The 27,445-nt window shown below is 48.2% G+C and overlaps 1 protein-coding gene across 1 annotated transcript in view; it reads left to right on the forward strand.

Moving 5' to 3' along the window:
• Positions 1–27,445, forward strand: part of uvrag (UV radiation resistance associated gene) — a 40,854-nt gene that overhangs the window by 2,475 nt on the left and 10,934 nt on the right. The window contains 6 exon segments of the mRNA XM_068744244.1: positions 278–294; positions 297–364; positions 591–651; positions 2,650–2,757; positions 2,760–2,814; positions 9,526–9,601. Coding sequence (XP_068600345.1) covers positions 278–294; positions 297–364; positions 591–651; positions 2,650–2,757; positions 2,760–2,814; positions 9,526–9,601 — 385 coding nt within the window.

Below are 27,445 nucleotides of genomic sequence, written 5' to 3' on the forward strand. Positions count from 1 at the left end.
TAGCTTGTCATCAGTGGGGAAGCCTGCTGAGCAGCGGCCTCACCTTTCATTCCTATTCTAATGAAATCGGCCTATCGGCGACCTTTAAGCTCGCTCGTTGGGGCATTTATTTTGGCTTTGCATTTTAATGTGTTTTTCTTTCTTTGCTAAACTGTTCTAAGATGATTACACTTTTGAGATGAGCGCTTTTCAGACCCCCTACGCCCTTTACCTCCTCCTCATGTCTGCCAGCCTTTAATCCAACGTGTCGTCCTCTCCTCCGGTTTTGTCTCTCCAGAGAACGGTTTCTCAAGTCCACGCTCAGCTCACCTTCCGCTGCCGTCAGCTGCTGTCGGAGCTTTCCTACATTTACCCCATCGATGTGGTGAGTCGGGCACGCCGGCGCCGCGGCACATCGTCCCCGTATATTATTCTACGTTCTGTTTACTCCCAACGATCCGACGACAATGTTTTGCGGTTTCTCAAGCCGTTGGCATGCTGACCCGGCTAGACGGTGATGGCGTTATTTCAGGCCGCCGCCAGCAGAAAATGGCTTCCTCCTCTTGTGTCTGTTTCCGCTGCTTGATCTCTGTCTTCGTTGAACTCCGCAGGCGAACCAGTCTGATTATGTCATCTGCGGCGTGAAGCTGCCAAACTCTGAAGACTTTCAAGGTCATTGTTGTCGTCACCACGGAGGCGGTTTTTATTAACCCTTGCTTGTTTTTTTGAATTATTAGCAGGATTACACTGAAATGACGTCCGTGGAACCGGGTGGGTGTTGACCTGAGCATGCCGTGGCAGCGTCCCATTAAATCTTTAGACGGGCGGATCCAGACGTTGTGATGATGATGATATTCCGACATGATGTCATTTTCAACGTTCTCCCTAATTATTTATCAGACAAATTGTCAAATTGAATACGAATACAAAACAAATAATAAGGATAACGCCTAAAGGTTAACCCGGTTGGTATGTCGGCGTGTGCGTGTTGGTGAAGCTTCATCTTCATCGGGACTGATCCGCCCACCCTCCAGCGGGGAGCTGAGGTAACGGGGGCGGGAGTCGTCTCCCACAGTTCTGGAAACGCACCCGGATGAGGATGAATCATGTTGTGGGTTTTTGGTGGCGCTCCTGCTCGGGTTTATGTGAGAGGTGTGCAGGACTATTCTGCCCGGGGGGGGGGGGGGTCTGATTATCAGTGCCGTTCTCATTTATTATGTGACTGCTTGTGCGTTTCATGGTTACCAGAGGATACGTTGTGCAACGTTATGCAGAGCAAATCCTTTTCGTTTATCCTTCAACCCTCGTGGCGTTTCGGTTTGACATGTCAGATTAAGTTCGTCCTTCTTATCTTTTTAATTTCACGTTGGGTGTTGCTGCAGGAGTTTCAGTATCATCCCAGGATACTTTTAATAATTGGTTGAACTCTACAGGAATCGCATCCTTAACCCTTTATGCATTCCATTGAGTGCCCGATAAAGGTTAAGTATCATAGATTCAACAAGCAGCTCATTCTCCTCCTAACTGGATTTACACCGTCACCATGGTGATCTGGATCATCACCACATGGATGGATGTAGGGGGGGGGGGCAGCACCGAACTGGTCATTAAGCTTATCAATATATTAAAATACAGAAGCCACGCCCCTTCACTGGTACCCACTGCTGAGCCCTGTCCTCCCGTTCGTGGTCCGCCCCGGAGACAGTCCCGCCAGGTCTAGCGCCGACTCAGTGTGTGTCAAAGTAGGATGTTCCACGTTGGAGACCAGGATCAGGGTTAGTTAAAGTCCTCATCCTCTTCAGGGTCAAAGGGGAGCAGGGCAGCACTCTGCTGAGGCCTTTCAATTCCTAAACTTTAACTCGGCTTTCCTTGTCGGCTCAGTCTGCCGAGATATCAGCCCCCCCCCCCCCCCGGCGAGGTCTGTCCTTCGGTTGACCCGTGTGCATCATGAAGACTCGCCGGCAGCCAGGAAGCGATTTATCCCAGGAGCCTTTGTACTGATGCACTAAAACAGGCTTAAGTTATAAACCAGCAGTCGATGCCACCGTCTATCATTTCAAAGCGAGAAGATAAAAAACATTTTTGGGTTTTAGCCTTTGCTTCAAGCCTTTGCGTCCCGCTGCTGGGCGAGAATGTGAAACCACTTAACGCGCCGACTTCAAAAGGGTCGGCGTACCAGAATGAAGACGCTTTTCCGTTTCTGTCCCAGTCGGAAGCGTTCATGGAATCTCGCAGCCTTGAAGCTCAAAGGGGAAGATGCGCGTCTGGAAGACGCGGGGCTGCCCCGCTGCAGCCAGCGTCTAAAAGACGCGGGCTGTCCCGCTGCAGCCAGCGTCTGGGAGACGCGGGGCTGCCCCGCTGCAGCCAGCGTCTGGGAGACGCGGGGCTGCCCCGCTGCAGCCAGCGTCTGGGAGACGCGGGCTGTCCCGCTCCAGCCAGCGTCTAAAAGACGCGGGGCTGTCCCGCTGCAGCCAGCGTCTGGGAGACGCTGGGCTGTCCTGCTGCAGCCAGTGTCTGGGAGATGCGGGGATGTCCCGCTGCAGCCAGTGTCTGGGAGACGCGGGGCTGTCCCGCTGCTCTTCTTCCCTTTGACAACATTGAACAATATTTCTTGTCTGCTCGGCACAAATCAGTGTCCTTATATTATTATTTTTGCTTTGTGTCTCTCAGCGAAGGACGATGGCAGTGTGGCAGTCGCCCTGGGTTACACATCGCATCTGGTCCTGATGGTCTCCTGCTTCCTGCAAGTCCCTCTTCGGTACCCGGTGATGCACAAGGGTTCCGCTCGTCCATTAAGGACACGATCACCGACAGGCTGACGGACAAGGAGCGAGAGTACGTACGTCAACCGAGCCCCGGCGGGGGCTAGGAAACGCATGGAGGCAGTACTGATGTTGGTTTTGTTCATGTACGTCGGGTAATTAGCGGTTTATGCAGCCATATAGCATGTCCTGTATGACATGTGGGCCCCCCCGATCCAGACTGACCGGACCAGATCGGTTCGGCCCTGTAGTTATTGTCCCAACGCGTTACTGTTCTCACCCCGCCTTCGTCTCCAACGCACATGGAGCCACATGAGGCCGCCGCGCTGCTCCGGCTCGCACGCTAATCCTCAGATTACCGTGTGTGTACTTTTGAGATTAGACGGAGTGAAGGCCTCTTTATTTGCATAAGTCAGCCTGATTTAAGAATCGGTCGGGACTTTGAGCCCTGCGGTCTCAGACGTTCTTAACGCCATGACGGCGGCACGTCTGGCCGTCGCTGTGACGTGGAGGCAGCGAGCTATCGCCCCAGCACCTCATTATAAGAACACGCCCTCTTTACGATATAATTAGGACGATGATGATATTTAGTGACAAGCAAAAAATAATGCAGCCGCCCTTTTTGTGGTAAATCAGGAAGAATGAATTCTTTTCACTGCAGCTTCTTTCAGTTTTCCAAACCGCTGCTTATTTCTATGGTTTCTAGGTAGAAAATACACGATTGTGCTCTTAGACAAAAGGGGGGGGGGGGGGTTAGTGAAACTTTTTTGACCTCTTTAAGAATGCCGTGCATATGGTTGAACCAAAAATACGTTCTAAACGTTTGTCTTTCAATGCGTAATGATACATGCGCGTTTGATTTCTACACTTTTAGTAATCTATCAAACCGCAAGATTTCTCATCCGTGCAATACATTTTCATACGTTTCCATCTTTTTTGAGGCCTTATGTTTCTGAATTCAAGAAATCAGAAATGAACTTTTAATACAGTCATGCATGTATGAAAACCTAATTTAATAGTAATACTGTATTAATGAATTGTCTAATGTATCACAATATTCCTTGTTGTAGATATAAATTACTTTCTTAGCTTTCTAACCGTACCTTATTTTACCAAACCAGCTTATTCTGACTGACGTCATTATTTTTCATGTCACAAACGCGTCCATGCTCCTGGTTTTAGATACAGAACCCTACAGACTCTCATTCCTTGTCTTCTTCAACAGCGTTTTTTAGCCATGCAACCAAAAAGTCCCCTTTTCCTTTTGACGATTTACGTCTTCTGGGTGTTCAGAGTATTCACATTTATAATGGAACCTAAAGCCCTCTTTCCTCGCCAGCGTCCGATTTACACCCGCCGGCGGTGAACACTTTGCGTCCGACTGGAATAACGTGTGTGTGTGTGTGTTGGGGGGGGGGGGGCTTTGTCTGTCCCATTTGGGTAAGTTCTGAGTCGTACAGGCACTGTAATTACACCGAGGCCCACAGTAATCAAACCATTATTTTGTATGCGTGTTATGCTGCTGTAACTATGCATTAAGTCATCATAAAACAAAACTGCAGTGTTATGAAAATTGCACATCAGGACACCGGAATGCAGGTTTGGCATTCCTTACATTTAGGAAGCTCCTCAGAGGGGGGGGAAGAGGAAGAGCAGCGGTGCTAATCGGCCGGGATGATTCCAGTGTCCGAGGGAATGGAGATGATGATGATGATGATGTCCAGATGCAGTGAATGTCAGCAGATTATTTCTCTGCATCGGAGTATTTGTGGAAGCTTTTTTTTCACTTTTCATAGTAGTGCTGCGGAGAATCTGAATAATTCCACTCAGTGACGTCTTCCAGGCGACTGGAGGAGTGATTTGGGCGCCGTTTGTGAACTCGCTCGAGTGAACTATTTACAGCGGCTGGAGCAGAACCGCAGGCCAGAAGCGTCATTAGAACCGGACTCCAGACCAGAGAGACAAAAGGTCTATTTTTAGCCGTACATCAGGACAGCAGCCATCCCTCAGGTGCCCCCCCCCCCCCGCGTGTCTATGACCCATGAGGTCCCGACGGGCTGCAGGCTCACATCAAAATGATGTGTGGGGAGACGGAGAGCAACTAGCGGCGCTCTAAACGTCTACAAGAAAGGGCCGATTAAAGTGTCGGAAAGAGGCAGCCGCCGGTGATCAGTGAGGTGGCGCGGGATCAGCTGCTTCAGAGCGTGGCTGGATTAGCGTGCAGCCGGGCCGTCGTAGTGGCGTGCGCCCGGGGGAGGCCTTGTTAAAGAGGTCCGACCATGCGGCTGCTCTCGGCACGGGATTTGACCTTTTGCTGAATCTCAACAATATCTTCCTCCCTGTCAGAGACATCCTCTGAAATCACTCTAAACGACATGTTTCGCCCACATTGCGTCCTGTGGAGAGCCCGGTCCCACTGATACTGATTGCATTGGGGGGGGGGGTCGGGAGATGCGATCCAGATGTCCAGTGTCTGATTGAGAACAGAACCCAGCCATTAAAAGGCGAGCGCTGCCTCGAACAGTCGCCGTTGAGGCAAATCATCGAGCGGTTCTTTATCGCTCGGTAAGTAAAATGGATGTAAGTGGGATTTACACATCACTGCTTGGTTCGGACGCAAAATAAACTGTTGGTGGAGGTCGTGGATGTGAATACTGGGGGGGGGTCCAGTGTAGAAAGCGAGGCCTGCATAGAGGCCCTCTCGTGCTCGTTTGGTGGCGGTTGCTGTCGTCATGGAGATGAAGGAGGCGATTCCAATATACTTCCAACAAATGGCCCGTTATTTAGGTCTGTACGTCGACTACAAAGACGCCCTGGGACGGGACAAAAATGTCTCGTGTCCTTTTGAGGTTTTCTGCCAAATCACTCAAGGACAGTGGCGGGATCGGCATGTTTGTGAAGACGCCGGGAATTCTCCTCTGGGAATGACGGCTTCGTCTCGGAGCCCGGCCCGTTTGACTGGACTTTATTAAGATGACGATGATGATGAAGAGCATCTGTGCAGCATGCTGCAGGGTGACGGGGTAGCGTTTGTCTCCGTACGCAGAATGGCTCGACAGATTCCGATTGGCTGAAGCTCCGTGTCATGAACAAATGTCTGCATGCTGATAGGCCGAACCTTTATTAGGGTCTTAGCATCGTCCCAGTGGACATGGCCTCTGGTGCTTCACTACGAGCTTGCAGAGCAGGATGCTTGGCTGCAGGCTCGTCAGCTGGTCGTGAGTCATGGTCTGTGTTGGGGTCGCCGGGGGGGGGGGGGGGGGGGTTCAGTGAGTGCCGGATTGAGCTATGCTTATGATTACAACAATTGGAAGGAAACGAAGGAAGGGGAAAGTCAAAATAAGAAGTGCGTGGCTGAGAACTCGGGCTGAGAGGTCCTCTGGATATTCTTAAGCGGCGTGATGAGAACCCAACGCGACAGAGGGAGGAACCGCCGCGCCACTCAGGAGATGCTTGAGCGACGCCGACCGAGACGGCGAAACGGTTCCGCCGGGGCCTTGAGTGCAGCAGCGGTCGTTAAAGCAGCGTTCGCTGACGGACGATATTGAAAATCACAGCTCAGAGTGATTTATGTCGTAACTACTGCCATTAGAGCCCCCCCCCCGCCCCGCCCCCCCCCCGACGGTTGCAAGGCAGATGCTTTTTTATTTTTTAAAAAGTAAGCTCAGATGATTTATGGGTCCCCCGCCATTTGAAAATGCACATTAAAGTCATGGTGAAACTCTCAACCCCCCCCCCTATTAAAGACCTGGCCAGGCCTCATCTCCAACATGAACCAGAACCGCTGTTTTGCACATTTGGAGTATTAATTAGGACGTCTAAACAGCCACGCCAGCGCATGTGCTGACCCCAGATCAGATTGAGCTCCGCTTTCAGCAAGGCCATTGTTCTAAAAGTCCAGTCACCAGTTTCAGCCTGAAACGGGCCGCCCGGGCGCTGGCGGTGCTAAGCTGGAGCCACGACGGTGTCCCGGCTGCACCTGCCAGGAGGCCCACGGGGCGCCCTCCGAGCAGACGGCCTCGACACGCCGGTGCTGACGGATCGCTAGCAGTTAGAGCCCAGCCTGCCATTAACAGATCCCTCGACAGGGATTGGGGAAAGGGCGTGAAATGTTTTTAAGAAAGGAAGCGGACCAGAAAGAGGCAGAGACGATCTCGTCATCGGCGTTACAGAGTGTGTTTAACGGTTGCTTCCTCCAGGCAGGACTCGCCACACTTTGTCTCGACCCGACACTTAAAGAGCTGCCAGGGCGGGGGCTCAGATATTCTGCCTCGTAAAGATGGAGGGGTGGGGGGGCTTTCCTGTGAGGAGCAGCTTTTGTCTTCTCACCATGTCTTGGCTTCACACATATTAATTGCAGATTTTCGTGTCTCACGCGGGGCGGGCGCTGGCACGTTAACGATCCTGTGGTGAGGTTTGGGGGGGGGGGGGGTTACTTCTGCTTTCAGCCCGCTGTCATCCCTCCTTCATCTTTTCGGCCAGCGCACACAGAGTTGAATATTAAACTGAACGAAAGCAGATTTCATGTCTCGGCAATCAGTCTTTGAGGCGGACGCTCGACCGCTGATTGTGGGTTCCTGTCATATTCGCTTTTCAGTGTTAGTTCTGTGGACGTGACCCTTCATCGGGGCTGTTGGGGGGCGGGGGGGATGTGCTGACGGAGGAAACGGCCTGATTGAGGAAAAGCGAACAGATCTGTGCTGAGATGGGAATCATTCAATTTGATTTGTACAGAATTAAACAGAGCGGAACAAGTTCGTTGGACGTGCGGGTGCAGGAGGCGACGTCACGTAAGCATGATGTCACGCTCAACAACACGAAAGCACGCCGTCGCCGGCCAATGGGAACGCTGCCTCCCCGGCCGGTGTGTGACTCCCCGCGGTCCGTCTGTTTATGGGGAACTTCCCACCCTGATGAGGCCGCCGGTTACCTCGCGCTCCGCTACTGGAGGGGGCCGAGCTGGGCGTGGTTCGTCTTCACCTTTTGTCCCGCCTCCCGTGATGACACTCGGTCGTGACGGTTCCACCCCTGCACGAATGGAGGCGAGAGGAGGTAATGCGGTCGGTGTGAAAGGACCATTAGACGGTATATAACTGTTAAATGAGTCACAGACTCCGCCCCCGCCCCCGGGCCGCCGCCCTCCATCCGTCCGTGCCACCGGACGTCCCCTTGGTGTTTAGTGAACCCCAGTGTGATTTCAGAAGCAGTGGACAGCGGCCATTCATCGCTTTGCCACGATCATGCCTGTGTGTGTTAATGTGTTCTCGCTCTCGTGTGTGTTTGTGTGTGTGTGTGTGTGTGTGTGTGTGTGTGTGTGGGAGCAAGAAAAGGACTTTTCTCTTTATATCTTCCAAATGGACGATATAAAGACCTCATGTTGGGACGGCCTTGGCCAAGTTCATCTAATCAAGAGCAAATGCTTCCGCAGCCGAGGCGCTGGAGGGGGCGGGCGCCGCTCACGATCGGCCCGCGGAGAACCGGAATCCAAACGGGAAGATCTAAGAGCGGCTCCGACCTTCCAAACGTCACGAGCTGTTAGCATGAGCTCAGTCGCTGTCGGGGGAATGCTTTCTGCTGCATTCTCCCGTCACCTCGGGCAGCAATAGATCACAGCGAGAGGAGGTGAAAAATGCCACGGGATTAACAGAAGACCCAATGGGGGGGGGGCACACACCAGAGCACGTGGAGAGTGCTCGGCACATTCCTGTGCATTCTGCACCATCGTTAGCTGTTTGTCAGGAGTTCAACCTGTAAATTCTAGTGTCGGGATTCTTTACATGTAAACGAGTTGTGCATTTTCACATTTTCAATTTGAGCCTAATTTATTCTGCGTGGATTATGCTCAGAGTGGATTATTAGCGGAGGGTGAAGGTCGATCATCTTCAGAGCAGCCATCGCTCGTCCTTCACCCTATTCCCTCTCTGCATGCTTGTTTCAAGGGGCCCTTGTACGTTGTGTGTTTGCTGTGTAAAAAAACTAATCTTAAGAATAATAACACATAAACAACCTCAAAGATGAAACACACACTCATTCAAATGATGTCTTTCTATCATCTGTTCTATAAAAGCCGCAGCCCCCCCCCCCCCCCCCCCCCCCTCTGTGAAAGCCCTATTTCAGTGAGGGGTTGAGCAGGATTAAGTGAAGGTTACTGTGAAGGTGAAGTATTTAGAGGCGCCGTTTAGACGGGATGAGATGTGAACGGAGATAACGAAGGTCATCACGCGTGTCGATCCGAGGCCAGAGCGAAGCTCATGGCGCTGCTTTCCCAAAGTACCACCCCCCCCCCCCCCCCCCCCACACATAAGCACATAATGACAGGAGGAGAGGAGTCCAGGGTTAAATCCCAACACGGGGGGGGGGGGCTTCTTCCCAGTCCTTGGTGTCAGTTTGGATGGGATTTTCCCACCGTGTTGAAAGCAGACGTTCCCTTTGTGTTCCTGCGCTGGGGAGAGGGGAACGCCGCTGCTCCTGTGAGGGTATCTGGCTTTTTATAGAACCGGGCCGCCCCGCAGATTTGGCGTTCTGCGGGGCGCACGCTGCATGAAAAGTCACTTTCAGTGATGGGAGGACATTTGTCACAAATAATTTCAAAGAAGAGATGAATGTCGTCTTATCTCGACCAGAAGTTAAGACTCTCAACCCTTCTGAGTTCTGCGGGACAGACGTGGTTTGACTGTGTGTGTGTTTGGATCAATAAGAGAACACACACACACACGCTGCTTGTTACGGATAAACCGGCGTGAATCGGCCGTTTCCCTGGTAACGGCCTGCTTTGCCTTCACAGGTTCCCGTTGTACTCCAGAGGAGAGCGCTTTCATTTTGAGTACGGCGTCTACTTACTCAACAAGAACATCGCTCAGGTATCTATGTGCACACACACACACACACACACACACTGCGTCTAGTGACGTCAGGGAAGCCTGTGAACACACCGGTGCCGTATACACACATTCATCTTTAGAACAGGGGTCATAAGCATTTAGCTCTTTTGACTTAAATACATTTGAGTTTTGAGTTTTTGTCGACATTTGTAGCATCTGAGCTAATTTTATTGCTCCAGAATATCACCCGAGCGCTTAAGGAGCCTTTGAGAGAGCAGACGGAGATGAAGTAGGGTCTCCTCTCCTTTCATCTCTCCGGGCCTCCTGGTTGAACTCTTGACCGTCTGTGTTTATTAAAGTGCACCTGATGTGTTGACCCGAGTTCCTCACACTCACAGCAGTGACGTTTAACTCTTTGCATTCCATTCCCCGTCCTGATCTACCCAGGGAGGCAGAAAGGAATAATATCGGTTAGCACCAAATTAGCCCTGGCAGGTGGGATGACCTTTTGTCTTTTCCAATTTATTCCACGTTTACATGGAACGTGTTGTCGTTTAGTGTATGAGTAAACATTCTATTTATAGACTGACTCGGGTTATAAAACTGTCACCGTCTTAACAGTAAATACATTCCAAGCGTGATCACGCACACAAATCTATTTACTCACCATAGAAGGAGCCGGATTTAAATGTGCACAACTCCAGATGGAGGGTTTTAACCTCGGTCCACGCGGTGCATGTTCCCACCTTCCAGCTCGCTTAACCTTCACCTGTGATCCTTCACCTTTTTATCAAAGCTCTACAGAGCTCCACTGTGTGGTGCCATCACCGAGATCTACACTAATATCTCTAAAATAGTTTTTTTTTTTATCATCAAATTGATACAGTAATGCTGGAACAGATGTCTTTTTGTGTGGAACATTCATCAGACACGAGAGTCCTCATAAAAATAGCTGCCTCAAAGCAAAAAAAAATAAAAAAATTCCCATAGTTCAAACTGCAGATGAAAAATGGGATCCAGACAGCGGCGTGTTGTCACGTATGTCCACGGAACGTTCCCAAGGTTTTAGCTGTCCATTCCGAAAGATTCCAACAAACCAGATGTGAACCACGGGGCCGTAGCGCAGGAGGTACGTGACGAGGGCACGATAACGTTGTCAAAGCAATCCGGGGGAACGCCGAGCCGCTCGGAACGCCATTCCCTCTCGCTTATTTCTGAATGCGAAGCATCAGTTTTGACTTCTGTAAATCTCATTGACAGAAAGGGGCGCGCGCCAAAATAAACACAGCGCACGCTGAAAACACAAACGAGATCCGAGGTCACGCGGAGGAAGACGCAGGTTTTTCTTATTGTTCCTGAAGCCAGCGCGCTCTCTGCTTTTAACGGCTTAGCAGAGAGCATCAGTATTTGTTGGATGAAATTTCAGCTTTCATTCAAAGTCCCGCCTGATGCGTTCCATGTGTGCCGGACGAGGTTCGCATTAAGGATGAGTTATCAGCCGACTGGAAAACAATACGACGCTGCCACAACTTCCAGCGCCATGTGAGAGTAATAATAGGCCATTGCTGAAAAAGCGAGGACAATGAAAACATGCCACGGTTGATAATGTATAACCTCCGGAAAACAAAGCCCCCCCCCCCCCCCCCCCCATTCCATCCCAGTCCGGATGATTCCTGCAAGCCGGACTCAACCGGCTTCTCCCGAGAGTCTGTTTGTTTGGATCTCGCATAGCTGATGTTCAAGTTTGTGATTTAAGGCTGTGAAAAAGGAGACGTTCCAATTACGTGTCAGGAAGGACGAGTCGTTTTTATTTCTGCTGTAGGAGACGAGGTCTTTTGTCCTCCGTCTAAAATCCAGGCAGCATTCCCGATTCCTGGCCCGTTCCTTCTGGTCCACGTTACCAGCGCTGCTGATGATTCTATTTTTCCTCCTCTGCTGTGCTTCTAGATACTTTATGCTTTACTGACCTATTTCATTTTTGGCCGTTGACCCATAAAGAAATGATGAAAGACGCTGAACCGTCTTTTTAATGCAAATGTTAACAAAATCGCTTCTTTTTATTCCGAATATGAAATTGACCTTTGTTGTATTTTCAGTGTAAAACGATGTCAGCAATCGCGATCTTATCCCCTCTCTTTGCTGAAGGTCCGCTCGTTTCGTTGATGGGGGGGGGGTAAAGTCATGAATGGGACGTAATTAAATTTTTCTGCACCGAGTCGGGGTGTGTGGTGAGTTCTTGAGACTACATGCGTGTAATTCTCATTCTCGACTTGAATAATTCTCGGTATGATGGCCGTCAGCTTGAACGCTGACGGGTGCTGCGTGGGGGGGGCCGCTGCGGCCCGAACCCGTCTGGCTCTGATTGGACTGGGCTGACTGGCGAGAGCCTGAGTGGGAGACATTAACAGGCCCATCTCTTATTAAATTGCGTTGTGCGGCTGCCTTTTGAAAGTGATACAGCGGATAATCAGGGCCACGCCGGGTCGAACCTGCTTTCATGTGACAGAGGGGGGGGGGGTTTATTAGGCCTCGCGTCGTGACGCCAGGGGCAAATATGAGGCGGCTGCTTGGAGCGCCTTGGGTGTCGGGTGGTAACGCAGGTCCTTGTTGCCCCCTCAGACGTGTTTGCTTAATGGAGAAGAATCTGTAGGCTTCAAACCAGCGATACCAACTTCCTGTTTCTTTTTCAACGCAAAATAAAGTGCGTTCAAGACTTTGGCGTTTGTCGATGTGCGTGGTTTCTCTTCGGTCTTAGTTAAACTGGCACCAAAGCGTTTGTGATTTATGATAAACGTGACGTTCTGTCAGGATAATTGTGAACTGAATGGTATCTGGTTGCTGCTTGGCCCATAGATTGGGGGGGGGGTTAGGGTTCCCTTCTCGCCAATCCTCCTCTCACTCAGACAAGTTAGCCACGTTAGCGTAGCTGACGCCAAGGGAAAGTCTGGAGAGGGAGCCGTGTGTTGGATTTGCTTTGTTATTGATGGGCTTCGTTGTTGTGACGCGGACATGTCGGCCCGATTAGTTGACAACAAACTGATGCTCCACAAAGCATGACGATAAGGAGGGAACTTATGGCCTGCTGTTACCACGAGATCTCGTCCCATCCCTATTAGATATTATAACAAAATCCACCGTCCAGATTGTAAAATGTGATTTTTCTACATTGCAGCAACGGATATTTCTTTTCCTGCTCTGACATCACTGATACTGAGGCCTAGCGTAAAGCGTAACTGAAACGGTCCTGGCCATCGCGTCTCTGCTAGCAACAGTTTGGAAACACCGTTCAACACGTGTGCCGTCCGGCGAGGTGCCTGCACCAAATCCCGTTCGCCTCCTCTCTTCCTCCGTTGGCTCCTCCTCTTTTCTCCTTCCAAGCCATCCACCTCTCTATCGAAGCTCGTGACCCCGCTCAGAGGAGCTACAGCAAAGTCTTGGCGCAGCTCCTCGCTGCCGTTAGCTCATGTAGTTATGCGTCGATAAAAACCATATGACCCTAGAATAGACGTACAGGAAGTGAACGTTACCCAGCGGCCTTCCACCTCATAACTCCCCCCCCACCTCAGACGGTTGTCATGATTTTTAAACTTCTCCAATGAAAGCTATCTCCACCTGTTGCTTGACTTCCTCTCTTCTTTAACGCCGGTGTTGGCGATGGCGCGGCCTGTAAATGGCCTTCGAACTGGCCACGGGGAAACCCGGGGCGCACCACGTTTGAACTCGAGCTGCTGCTTTGAAGTGTTTCCGCCGTTTCCTTCTTTCCCGTAAGAAGACGTTTGTTGACTCTGTCAGTCCACAAGGCTGCGAATCCGAAATGTCCGAGTGCACGGACGGATTGCGTCATAAAAATATGGCGGCGCCGACAGTGCGTGCTTCTGGGTGCTGTTGCCACGTTTTGACAACTGAAGAGGATTGAACGAGGTGGCATTGATTATGATCTTAATCCTCGTATTTGCAGTATTTTCATTGCTGGATCGACTTCAGCCTGTTTCTCAGCGTGATCGTTTTAGACGACTCTATTCCGGCCTTCCCTCAGAAGCCTGTAGGTTTTCTCGCCCTGTCCTGCTGAGGCTTGCGGTTTGTGTCATCTTGTTGCATTCCGGGGAATGTTTTGGGGGGAAAACTGGCTGCCCCCCCCCCTTGACAACAGCAAGCATTCTTCTGCCTCCCATCGATGCAGAAACCTCACCTTAACAAACAGACTATCTCTCTCTCTCTCTTTCTCTCTCAACCCAGCCGGTCAGACAGATGGCCGTCCACCACGAGCCTAGGTTCTGTCCAAGGTTTCTGCCTGTTAAAGGGAGGCTTTTCCTTGCCTCCCTTGCTAAACTGCTTGCTCTTGTGGATCAAGTTGGGTTCTGTCTTTCCCTGCTACTCCTGTAAAGTGCCTTGAGATGCCTTTCTGTTGTGATCTGGCGCTATATCAATAAAACTGAATTGAATTGAAACCCTGGAGCGCCGTTCCCGAGGTTCTGACTCCATCGTAAATTCCGAGACGGGCAGAGAGGCTGGAAGCGATCAGCCGTTTCAACCGGCTGCTGCCACTCATTGTCTTCATCCTTCCATAACAGCCGCATCCGTTTTCCATTTTTAATAAAGACGCATCGTGGGCGGGACAGGCACCAGAAAGCGTACAGCCCAAGTCGGCGTAATATCCTTCGCCTCCTCGTTCGGAGCGAGGAAAGAAGAGATGAGGCACCAAATGACGTTCCATTTTTCAGCCCGGCCGTACATGTGTCTGTTTTTGCTTAAGCCCATTGAAGAATATCCTGACTGTGTATGCGCTGAGCATCCCCCCCCCCCATGACCACATGCTGTACAAATGTTGGACAGTCGTCCCCTTATATCTAATAGAGGATAAGTTTGTCTGACAATGTGTTTTGCATTTGAACAGAATTAAGGCTCCTCTTTTAACAAGATCTTTGTTTTCAGCTGACAGTAAACAAAACCAAACCAGTTCATTTGTGTTCTGTATTTATCCCATTTCAGGAAAGAAATTACATTTGGCAGCTCATAAAGTGGGTCGAATTGAGAGCTGTGTTGTGAGGTTGTTTGCAATCTGACGGGAGCGAAGACGGTAGGCCGATGGCTGGGCTGCTCTCCGTCTGCTGCGATGGATGCGGAGGGAGGAGGGAAGCGACCGTTTCCATGGTGATGTCTGTCTGTCTGTTAGACAAGCATGTAATCTGAAGCCAACAGTTCTCATTTGGATCATGGGTGTCGGATAGACACTATCTGAACCTGCATGACAAATATAACAGACTACAGGCGAGTGATCCTCAGAGGCTTCAGCCACACTTTAATTGCAGTTCCTCAAATCGCCATAATAATGGAGACGGTGCAACAACAGATGCTGCCGTTCTTAACGTTTGAAGCACCGGCCTGGGCTTCGTGCGTCTCGGCTCAGGCCGGCCAAGAGACGCGCGCGGAGAAACCGGAGCAGCTGCCTGCGCTGTTACAGGATGAATCGCTCCTGAGATGTTCCATCCAGATAAGAACACTTTCTCTGCTGTGTAGAACCAGCCTGGAGGGGAAACCGAGCGCCTGGCGGTTCAGTCGTCCTGCGGTTCTCTGGCTGTCTGTTAACCAAACCCAGGCCTCGCCGTGCACGTCTCTATGCCCACGGCTGTGCGGTTTCTGTTTTCCATCACGACGTTCTGTTGGTAGCTACAGCGCTCATCTAGTGCCACTTGTTGGCCGTATCGAGATCTTGTTGGGACCCTTTTTCCTTCTCTCTTTCTTTAACGAGCAAAAGTAGGAGCACCCTTTTCCAAAAACAGATACTTACCAGTTAGCGGTGCATCAGAGTGTTTCTGGCACAGGAATGGAATGACTGGAGCGCAGGGCTCATTAAGCCGTAAGCACCCTCAGCGTTCTGCTTTTGATAAGAGAGACGTGTGGAAGCAGTTGATAGTCAAGTCCTGACCAGTAACTACAGAGAGAGAGAGAGAGAGAGAGAGAGAGAGAGAGAGGTCTTTACAGCCTGTCAACTTGCCATCGGCCAGAAGTTGCGTTTTCGAAGCAGCTCTCGGACCGCAGTAATCTTGTGTCCCCGTTGTCTAGTTTCCAGCCTTGTGTGTGTGTGTGTGTGTGTGTGTGTGTGTGTGTGTGTGTGGAGCCAGGCCGTCAGTGCGCTGCGATTATGCCTGCGCGCCAGGATTTTATGTGAATTCCTCTGGACAGCCACCTATGACTTTATGAAACACTTAAATTCGTCTAATTGAATTTCCACATTTTGTGGCTGGTAATTCCAGGTTTGCCCGTCACCGCAAAGAGTTACCAGAGGAGCGAGTTCCACTAAATATAAGGGTGAGCGTTAATCCTTTGTCTGCGTGTCTCTCTGAGAAGGGAGGGAGAGCGAATGACTGGAGGCGAATCTCTTTATTTTGGTTATTTAATCCTCGACAAATGTTTGGTAGCGCCAGGCGATTGAGGCGAGCCCAAATGTCTTGCATTTGTAGACCTTGATGCAAGAAATGACGCAATAGGATGGGCTTGTACTGAATGATTGACTCAGTTGGTCCACATCCAGAGGCGACGCGTCACGTTTGTGCCCTCCTAGTCTTTTTAAATCAATCAATTAGCTCATGCTACAGTCGTCATCGGGACTATTTTCTTTGCCACAGGTCTGTTTGTGGGTTTTCCTGGCAGAATGTTCTGCAGATGAGGAACTTGCTGTGATCCGGGATGCTAAAGTGTTGGCGGCTCTGCTCCGTCATTGACTCGATAGTGTGTCTCCGGTCTCCGGCTGGTTGGACTCCTGTTGTCTTCGCTGCATCCTGAGACCTCTGAAGGCCCTTCGCTTATGCACGCTGCCTCGCTTTTGATTTCCACCTTAATATATACATATATATAGAAATAGAAATAGAAATAGAAAGCCTTTATTTTCTTTGCATAGTGGCTATGCAAAGAGATTAGGAGCGCTGCTCCGTCTGGTGCGTAGTACAACATAATAATACTATCAGAAAATGCAGGTAAATGTAACAGAAAATCAAAGTAGGATTTAAAGTGATCAGTGCATGCAGTGAGAGAAATACAGTACATTACATATAGTAGTAATTCAAGAGGGTGGTGTGAGTATGAAGGAGTGAAGTGACCAAGTGTGGGCTGGGGGAGATGAAGAGAACTCTCTCGCCCCCGAAGTCGGCTGATCCTGCATGGATCAGTCTTTATGAAATCTTTTGAGAACTCGTGGTCTTGCAAACTCGAGTACGTTAAACTCTTAATAGCAGGACGTTGGTGATCCATGAAAGTAAAGCTTATTTAGGTTGATGTCCCTTTTTTTTTGCAACAGTTGTTTTATTTTAAGGAATGGTACATAATGTACTTGGATAAACTCATCCTTGTAATATCTGACGGCGTGCAATGCTGGCCCCATCTGGTCACTGTTTGGAAAGGTATCAGCCATCCTGGATCTGTGTCCGGCCTTCTATCCAGGGCCGTTCCGGCTTCCATGGGGATTTCATTCCGGCTCTTTGACTCTGGCCAGTCGGCAGCTTCTCTTCAGAATTAGCACGCCGTCCCTCGTGGACGTCTTTCAGGTGGGACGCATCACCGAGTTAAGAGCGAGTGTCTCCTTTTCCTAATTAGCTTTTGACGTCTTAATCTGTGAATTAGTCTCTTTCTCTGACCGTCAGTCGATCCGACGCTTCACTCCATCAAATAAAGTCTCACCTCATTAGCTTGTGTCTCCCAGACACTCCTGATGTCCTCCTCAATTACTGTGCCGGGAGGAGAGGACGTGGGGCTGTCCTCGCTGTCGTGTCACCATCGGCGCCACCCTCCCACGGTTCCCTCCTTTATTAATGACGTGCCTGTGATGAGCCCAGGCCTGTTGTCCCAGAGGCAAAATCATTGTTTTACAGTTATTGGATTAAAGAGGCGGTTAAATAAACACCAGATCAAGTTTTAACGGCTGTGAAGCACTTCCTTTGTTGCTCTACCTTTGAAAATGATTAGCCTAAGATGTTTATTTTAATCAACTCAACTTTTTAATATAGTGTTCTTATGATATAAGGGGCATGAAGAATGTCCATGTGGTCCCCAGACAGAATCTATACGACGTAATGGCATCTAGACCAGCGGTCCCCAACCTTTTTTCCTGCCACGGACCGGTGGCATGCCGGGCAATTTTTTCACGGACCGGGGGGTAATTCAATTTAAAAAAAGGAATATAATCTTACCAATAAACTTTATATTATGCACTTGCAATAACTATTAAACAAGTATTACACCAATATCTACTCACCATTGGTCTCAATAATTGCTTCTGTCCTTCATGGTTTTCTGTTTCATAAATTCCACATTCTTGTTTTTTAATCCGGGGTTCTGGTCTCTGTGTTCCGAAGCAGTTTTGAACCCTCCATTGCCTCGTTAACGAAGCCAGGCAGCTGTAGATAAACCGTGTTTTAAGTCTGACTTCTGCTTTGTCTGTTAAAATAAGTTTCCTTTTCTTGGATGTCGTCGGCGCCTCTCATTCCTCCTCCTCTTCTTCCTCCTCAGTTGGACTTCTCCTCTTAGCAAAGAAGCTCTCCAAAGACGTTTGTTTTTTTATTAATTTTCGCTAGTTTACAGCTGTTCTTTATTAATGTATCACGTGACCAAGAAAATTCACGAGATTGTTACGTTGGAGAAAATCCGGTCGTTTTTCAAGATAAAACACCTTTTAGATGCTAATAATTGATGCGATGGAAATTGTATAAATTAGTTATTCTTTCTGTGTGGCCCGGTAACAAATGCCTCACGGACCGGTACCGGGCCGCAGCCCGGTGGTTGGGGACCACTGATCTATAGTATCGGGAGTAAAAGTGTAAATTATAATATAGATGTAAAAACATAAATACTGTAATTGAATCAACATAATTCCAAAACCAATAAAATCCATACATTATGTACCTGTATAGGTATGAATATATGCACATCAGTATGATGAGACGATAACTGCTGAGTAAGTGAAGTCACTGCTGAACGGTCCGTTCCAGTTCCGCCCCCGTTTACACCGCATGGACGGATTCAGTTTCACTGCATCTTCGCTGTTTGGGTTTGTTGTCGCGCTCCAGGCTGTTACGCACACATCACGATGCCAAAGCGGGCATCTCGTAAGTTTGAGAGGGCAAATTATTGCCAATGCTGTTGCCGTCGCCATGGAAACTGACCCATTTTCTTTAGGTGAAAACAAATCTCCGGCCAAAGTCGTTGGCTTGTGCCTTTCGGAGTAATTAGGATACTGTCTACAGAAATAGCACCGTGCTACGAGTAAACAGAACGGCAAATGCTTTAATTAGATCACGCAGAGCATGTGATTGGCTTTTATGGCGAATCTGTTCGGCGCGGTGTTTTACTGGCGAGGAGGAGAAAGTGCTGCTCCTTCTCGTGCAGCCAAAGAAGTTTGCCTGTCAGCGCCGGCGTCGTGCTTCACCTCCTCCATCTATCCCGACATGGCTCGCCCCCCTGACTTATAATCAATAAATACAGCTAATGAGAGGTGCTGAGTGAAAAGCTGTTTGAATTGGTTTTAGATTATTTCAATTGGGTTCTCCCACCATTTCCATTAATGCATCTAATAAAATATTTTTTTTCTGTTACTGTCCAGCTGGCATGCGATATAATGTTCTACAGCTAATTTTTCTAAAGTTAAATGTGCTCAGTTTACATGAATTGGCTGCCGAGAGAGTCGCATTGACCCCTATTTCACTATAACCTTTGATTCAATTCGGCGGTGGCCTTCCTCCAGCTCATTAGAGCGTTAGAAACCACACAGGCAACCTCACACTCCTTCCCTCATGCTAAATTAATGGAACGATCCACATAGTTGGCCACCAAAAGTGTTTGGGGGGGCGCGAGGGAAATCGTAAGCGCACAATAGCTATTTGTTTCTTGTCCGTCTTTCTGCCTCGGCCTCTCACTTGGAGCCCTAATCAGATTTGGTTCCTTGAGAATTGGGTCACGTTTCAAACGGCGGTTCCTCGCAGCCAGTTTATTACGAAAACCTCCGCCGAAACGAGAGAAATGCAGCAAAAGACTCCAATAATTGCATCATAGGAAATGAAAATGAATGGCTGTTACAGTATGAGCTCTTTTTTTTTTGCAAACTCGAGACGGTACTGCGGACATTATGAACTCTGATCTGCTCAGTCTAGTTGCATAATTTATACCTCTTTATCTGCATTGAATCAATTTGATTTATATTCCACATGGCATTTTACCCACAAATATTGCAGTGCTTTCAAGGTTCTAGGCTTTCTAGATACTGCGTCCTTGCAGTGCGCCGTGGGCTGCAGCGACCAGTCGGTGATACCAATCAGCCATTCATTACATGAAAAATATTTCCATGTCTGTGTCTGACTCTGTTCCAAACACTGTAGCCCAGCAATGCACAAAAACAAATCTCACGCTTTAACAGCATTTAACACTCTGCAGGGTCACAGTTGGAAAAACCCCAGATGTCCAGAGAGTGCTCCAGGCTGTCCAAAATAAACCGGACACAACCTATGCGCTTCCCATAATGTGGCGGGTTCCAGTTCGATGCTTGGAGCCAATGGCGAAGAAAGCCAAGGCCGTGCCTTTTCTCCCGTTTATGTACCGTTTATGCTGCCTTTGCATTTTTTTGTTCCCTTCTCAAGGGAATCCATCATGAAAACCGCTTTCATCGCCGCTGTATTTGCTGAGCATGTATATACTGTTTATATAGTTTCTGACTGGACACAGTGCATTTATGGCCTCGGTGTTCCATAAGCTTGCTCAAGATGATTCTTCTTTCCTTTTAACAAGCAGCACTCGTCATAGTGTCCTTTAGTCACCATCGCGTAAGTTGGGCGTTATCCTTTACCGTATTCATACAGTATTTCTCTAACTCGTAATCTTTGTCTTTGCCGGCAGTTTTGAGAGCACTGATCACAATCTCCAATCTATTTCTGAGCTCTTTTTTTTTTATCTTGCCACCAGGGCGCCTGATAATACTTAGTACTTTCTTGAATTTATCCTGGTGACTCAATCTGACTTGCACAAAAATGCGCATTTGCACTGGTGTGTCCAAAAATCAGAATCTCATAAGTCTGCAGTATAAACGCACAGCAAATCAACATAAAGCATATAATGCACAACTAAATCCATCAGCATGCGCCTGTATGCCTTTGCCACCGAAATTCCTCCGTAGATTGGTTTGATGATGCATATGATACGTTATCTCGGTGGAATAGCAACAAGATCTGTCTGGAAGTCCATTCGAGCTCTGTCAAGTAATGGAAGTCAGGGCTCTATTCTGGGCCCACTGCACATTCCCAGTCAGTCAGTTGCTCTGTCGTTCCAGACGTGCTCATTTTGCTGTCATCAAGGTTGAATTCATACTTGACAAACTGTTCCCGTGAAGCCGACTGAGGAAGGTTTACACTGTAAAGTTCTTTGCCAGATGCAAATGTTTGATGTTTTTATGCAGCGAGAAACAATCAAACTAAAGTTTTTCTTCATTTTCGGTTACAGCTCCCTCACTCATTTCACTTGTTAAAACAGACAGTTAAAATAAAAGCCAACATTTGCACAAGTGCCTCTGAGCAAGCATCACTTTGAAAGGAATACGTTTGTAAGCCAGTAGCTCCGACGCATGAGGAGGAATGGACTCAGTTTGCCGGTCCAGGATCTCCCTGTGACCTCCCCCCACCCCCAGTCCAGTGGTAACACTAATAGAAAATCTCAGTCGTAAAGCCATCCACAAAATAAAGAGTAAACGAAAAGAAAATAATGTGCCCATTCACACGGAGTGGAAGGGAGTGAAAGTGTGGGCAGCATGAAGCCGGGATAGGCACCTGCCCACAAACCATATATTCATCCTCCTCTCTGGCCGACTATTTTCCTTGGGGCCTTGTGGAAACGCAACACACGTATTAAAAAAAGATTTCCCTTGTAAAATACCACAACACTTTCATTCCACATAATAAAATGTGCCATCAGACTCTTAAAATAATGTTTTAATGACCATATTATTGAAAAAGGCATTCAAAGTCTTGCGTGCTTGTCCAGGAACACTTTCCGTCGTTGCCCTTCCTCGCCCAGGAGAAGCCAGTCAGGCCTGCGCCGACTATCCCATCCTCATGTTTGCGTTACGTGACTCTTCGCACACCTTTTACCCTTCGCCATTTGGCACCATTCACCATTGAGACCACAAGATGTTCGTGGCTTCCCACAAGAACGTCTTTGTTCGCTTTGACTTTGAAGTCTACGAGGCAGTGGATTAGCATGTTCTCCTCGGCGTGCCTCATCCAGGCACCGAGAGCTGCCATGAAGGATTGATGATAGTCCAGCATGCCAGCGTTGTTAACAGGAAGTTGACCTCGTTGTTGTGACTTCACAGACTCCGGGAGGGGGGGGGGGGGGGTCTTCCTTGTTGGTGTCGGGTTACTACACTGTGGTAGCTCGGCTGCAGCGGCGACGGCCGTTCGCCCTGAGGGCCCGCCTCGCCTCAAGGACTGCGGCTCGTCCAATAGGTGTCACTGTGGCACACTTGTCTGCTTCCTGTGCTGACCGTAAGCCGCGTAAATAACTGCATCACGAAGGGTTAACGCTGCTGGCGTGGCGGTACCCACCTCGGACCCTCCCTACGGCGATTAGAATCAGAGGAGACCGAAGCTGATCTCTTGTCACCGGTGGGTCCCCCCCTAACTGAATTTCCTTTTTCATCTCGCACAGCCTTTCCCTTAATTATGTAAATCTGTTGACCGAAGTTGGCTGCAACACGATACCCGGCGAAGTGTAACAGCAAAGTAATGCGACGGAAGAGTCTGGTTTGAGTTAGGGCCGCATTTGATTCGGGCTCCGGCGCGTTGAACGCACCCACACCTGTATTGCATTACCGCAGAGTGAAGGAGACAGAAAATGAGGGGGGGGGGGGGGGCAGAGAGAATAAATGCAGCGCAGTTAAAGGATGTGAAATGAAGTGGAAGAGCTGCAATATATTAAAAAAACGGTTTTATTACACGCTTGTTTGACATGGCAAGAGACAGGAAGTGCAAAGAATATTACGGGTCACCTTTCAAGGAAAGGTATAGAATATGACGTATGCGGTTGCCATGGAGATGGGAGCGATTGATTTACTCTCACAAAGATAAGGTGGCGGCTGAAGTCAACGGCTTTGTCAAACGCTGTGATCCGAAGCACGCCGCTCCGTTAGCTGCGGTCTGATCGTCTGGAGGTCAAACATTTTGGGTTGATCTCTGAAAGTCGGCGTCACATTTGGACAGAATGCAGTTCTAATGGCCTCTGTAACATCGTCCTGGAGGCGTTGTGGGATGGTCGACCAGACATGTCGCCAGATCTCAGCCTGTTAGAAGCCATGGCAACCAAAGATGCTACTCTATACAATAGAAGTGACCCCTTTCCAGCTGGCCCTGTTGTAATACCTGAGCACACCAGGTATTACAACAGGGTATAGTGAGTATAGTGTTTGCTATACCATTACATCGTGTTTGATCCTAAGCTCTGCAAATTAAGTCTCAGAATACTGTCCTGCAGAATTAACAAGAAATAAAACTCTGAATGATTAATTACAAATTAAATCTAATTTTGTCCCATCAGTTAGATATAAAGTGTTACATTTCGTGTTCTATCATGTCGGGTCACTGTGTATACATTGTTTAACTTAATTTTTTTTATCATTTATTTTAAATCTGATTTAAGTACATTCAGATTACACTAGAAAAGCACTCAGAGCGCAGACCTCCGCCAACCAGCTCATTCCCCTTCTAACTGGATTCCCACCGTCCACATGGTGATCTGGATCATCAAAAGGTTCTAGATTGTTCTTGGTATCTTTATACACCAACTATGAAAAGTTAAAGTAAATCAGAGTTGATGTGTATTTTTAACTGATTCTTGAATCCATAAATGGGTTTTAATGTTAAAATGTAATATTTTTTCTGACCTTATTCTGGATCCGATCCAGAAGACATTTTTCATGATAATTCATATCGGACCCCTTTATGAGTGTGAATTTTTGGTGGGTGAATTGAATCCATGTTTCGCACGATTTTATTTTTTAAGCTTCCATTATAAGTAAATGGGGAAAATTTGGATTTGTATTTGTATCCAGACAGGTCTCCGGATTGCCCTCAAAATGTTATGTGATCTAAGCTAGACCAAGACCCACCTTCAGATTTTTTTTTACATCAAGATCCATCCAGCGGTTGTTTTTTTTTGTAATCCTGCTGACAAACAAACATCATCAAGAACACAACCACCTTGGTGGAGTGTTATATCGCAGTAATAAATTACACACAAGTGTTTTCATTTCTACGTATGGATTCAAAATGATAAGAACCATTATATTGAATATGACGCGTATGTACTTAATAGAAGTGAAAACGACATTTATATATTTCTAATTAATGGTTTGGCCTGATAAAAGCTGGAGATTATTAACCACTGGCTTTTTTTCAATGAGCCTGTGACAACTTTTCAAAGGAGTGTTAACGGTCACCTCCATTAATTCTGGCGGTCCCTTTCAAAGCTTTAATTTGTTCTCATCTGGTTCCCGGGTCACGCTGAGAAGCTGCTCAGCAGGATGAAAACATTTTTTTAATTATCCTTATCTTTTCCCAACGTCTACTGCAGGTGGTTGTTTCACAATCACGATGATTGTTTTAATTAGTGTGAATATAACTCATTTGTTGTTTTTAAAAAAAAAAAAGAACCCGCCACTGCTTGCGTCAATTATTCTTATTTATCGCTAATGTTGACACATTTCTGGAGCTGACGGAAGCGCTTTATCGCCGAGTCAATATTTAACATAAACAAGAACGGCTTTATCTGACTTCTGTCCAATCAGTGCAAAACACACAGGAAGCTGGCAGAAAGAAGTCTCTCAGTCTGGTTTGAAATTAATCTCTTACAATTGCCAGTGCTCAAGAGTTCCTCCGACTCTCTGCTTGTGTTGGATGGGCCTTCCTCTAAATATTTTTCTAAAAGTAAACTCCACACGTAGCCTCTTGGAACATTTCAGCCCGGCCGTTAGAGATGACCAGTCATTTCTCTTCGGGCTATTGCCATAGCGATCGTGTTGCGCTGTCAACAGATTGTGTGACCAAGTGGAGATGTTGATTTTACTCAAGTCGTGAAATCTTCCCATTCTAAATATGTTGGGGGAAATAGTCTGTTGTCAGCAAAGTCTGTGGTGTTTATGAATCCAGAGTCCCGGTTTGGGCTGTAGAGATGATGACGACTGCGCGATCTCTTCAAGGCCGGGGGAAGCAAATGTGTGGCGTTAATGATTTATATGACTCGAGCCCCGACTCAACTTTTCAGCCCCGTTTTGTGTATTTACTGAGACAGTGATTAATCAAGTTGGATTTCCTATTCCACGCCGTGCCACATGATTGTTGCGGTTTTGAGCCTCGACTGCGCCCACGTTGGGTTTCGCCCGTCGTCATCTAGCACCGAGCCAGAAATGTAAAATCTAAAACAAGCAGGTCGGCCAATGACGATAAATAACGCATCGTGTTTTCATTCCGCTGTGAAATATCTTGACATCCTTTCACTTCGTGTCACAGCTTCCCTTTTCTCGCGACCATTTCAAAGGCATCCTGGTTAATATTTTACTGAGTGATTTATTTATCGGCTGATTAACGGCTGCACAGGGATTTTCTTACCATCATACAAAGCACTGCAAACACAATCGAGTATTTCACACCTGCCCGTCCTGCGTTGCATCAATTCCATCAATTTATAGAAAAAGCTGCGTCTGAACGCTCCATGTCCGAAAGAAAGACTTGGAGTAAGGATTTGTTCTCCTACAGGGGGCGATAAAGCGGCGGCCTGAGGGCATTAAAGTAAACTTAGAGGGGAATGAGCTGCTTGGCAGAGGTCTGCGCTCTGAGTCCTTTTGTAGTTTAGAGATGTTTTCGATTGAAGATTTCAGAATCCTTTAAAGTCCTTGTAAGTCTTTCCTCTGGAAATGTCCTTTAAGTCTTGCACTCTGCCCGTGGCCATCAATCCATGTTAGAGAACAGCTAATCCTTTTATGGACGTCCCTTTCACACTTAACCAGGATGCTTTCACTTGTTACCAATTAACCTGTTGCCTTGTGGACGGTACTAAACAAGTCCTTTTCAAACATTCCCAACGTTCCCAGTCTTTTGTTCACCCTTGTCCCTATAAGGGTCAGAGTGATTAGTAAATCCCTGCATTCTGGTTTTATTTAGGTTTCTGATAGCATCTTAACCTTTTTTATTTTTATCAGGGTTATGGGTAAATGTTTTAGTAGGTCCCCCCCTCTTAAGAAATTATTTTGTTGCGACTGGTTCCTGGAATTTGAAATTGAAAGCCTCTCATTCTCTGCTGGGGGGAGATTATGGGGGGAGACCATCAGCTAAGTTAGTTTTATTATATATTTCCAAATCCGTTCTGTTTGGTATTTATTGTTTAGTTGATGCAGCTCACTTACGTGTCACATTGCACACAACTAAATTAGTGATACATCCGATGCACGACTTGCATAGATTGTTCACCGCCCCCGAGGCCAAATGGTTCTCGTTAGCCTGCTTGGTCCAGCGGTACCGCAGGAGTCTCTGATGATGATGAATGATGATGAATATATTTATTAGATAGAATGTCCTACCTAATTCAGACATTTCTCTACATTTCTGAAAAGTAGTTCCTGGATCGGCACCAAATGGTCCTGGTCTCCTTCCTTTCACATGCCCGATCCACTAAATGTTGTGGAAGCCTGTCCAGCGGTTTTTGCATAATCCTCACGTAATCCCTTGGCTGACGAGTTAAACTGTCAAAACAATGAATCTGTCGGAAACCTCTATGTACAAACACGAAGGTGTAGCATCTACAGGTGAGACATTTCTCTTCACAAACGCTCTCGACATAGAACATTTGGCCGGAGCTGGAGCACCATTACTCATTTTGCTTGGCCTCGGTATCATTTAGCTTTTATAATATTTATTTGCTGCCGGTACGCCAGATCGGTCACCTGAACAAGAGGAGGCCGAGCCCTGAAATATTGTCGGTGACAGGTTGTCTCCCAAAGCTCCGGCTCTACATGGATCTATGCATGAAGACGAATGTCTGCGTCCAGCGCACGGCGCCACCAGAGGGACGGTGGAGGGAGGGAACACCTGGTTAGCCCCTCTGTAGCGCGCTGTCATAGGATCTAATGAACTCCCCTGATTGTCTTCCCCAGGGAGGACATAAAACCTATGTACTCTGTAAAATAGCCTTTTCTGTTTTTACCCCAGTGGACATAAAAGCTGCTGATTGTAAATCTCAGTGTAATAGTATCAGGATTCTCCTGGAGTTTGATTTGGACAATTTTTCACATGCCGCCAATGCCCCCATCTCCAGAGCAGGTAGACGACCCCATGTCAAGCGGTGCTAATCATGTGCACCGGTTGAACCTATGACGCTCCTGCGCTGACTTCATAGCATATTGGGCGCGGCGAGGGAGGCGTGCCGTCACCTGGGCCGCCTCCTGCACTGCGTCAGCGATAGGCCTCATACTTCCTTGCATCCCGCCCACATTTGTGGTCCGATCTGAGGGTGATTCGTACTGACAAACCGGAGGAAACGGTAATACCAGGCTGTGTTTGATTAGCATCTGTATAGAGCTCAAGGCAAACAAGCGCACTGCCAAATGATGGGTGGCATGTGCTGCACGCCGACTGTTTCCCCGGTGGCTGTAGCCTGGTTGAACGGCGGCTGTTTCCCCGGTGACTGTAGCCTGGTTGAGCGCTGACTGTTTCCCCGGTGACTGTAGCCTGGTTGAGCGCCGACTGTTTCCCCGGTGGCTGTAGCCTGGTTGAACACCGACTGTTTCCCCGTTGGCTGTAGCCTGGTTGAGCGCTGACTGTTTCCCCGGTGGCTGTAGCCTGGTTGAACACCGACTGTTTC

Source organism: Brachionichthys hirsutus, chromosome 10 (assembly GCF_040956055.1).
Source record: "Brachionichthys hirsutus isolate HB-005 chromosome 10, CSIRO-AGI_Bhir_v1, whole genome shotgun sequence".
Taxonomy (NCBI): Eukaryota; Metazoa; Chordata; class Actinopteri; order Lophiiformes; family Brachionichthyidae; genus Brachionichthys; species Brachionichthys hirsutus.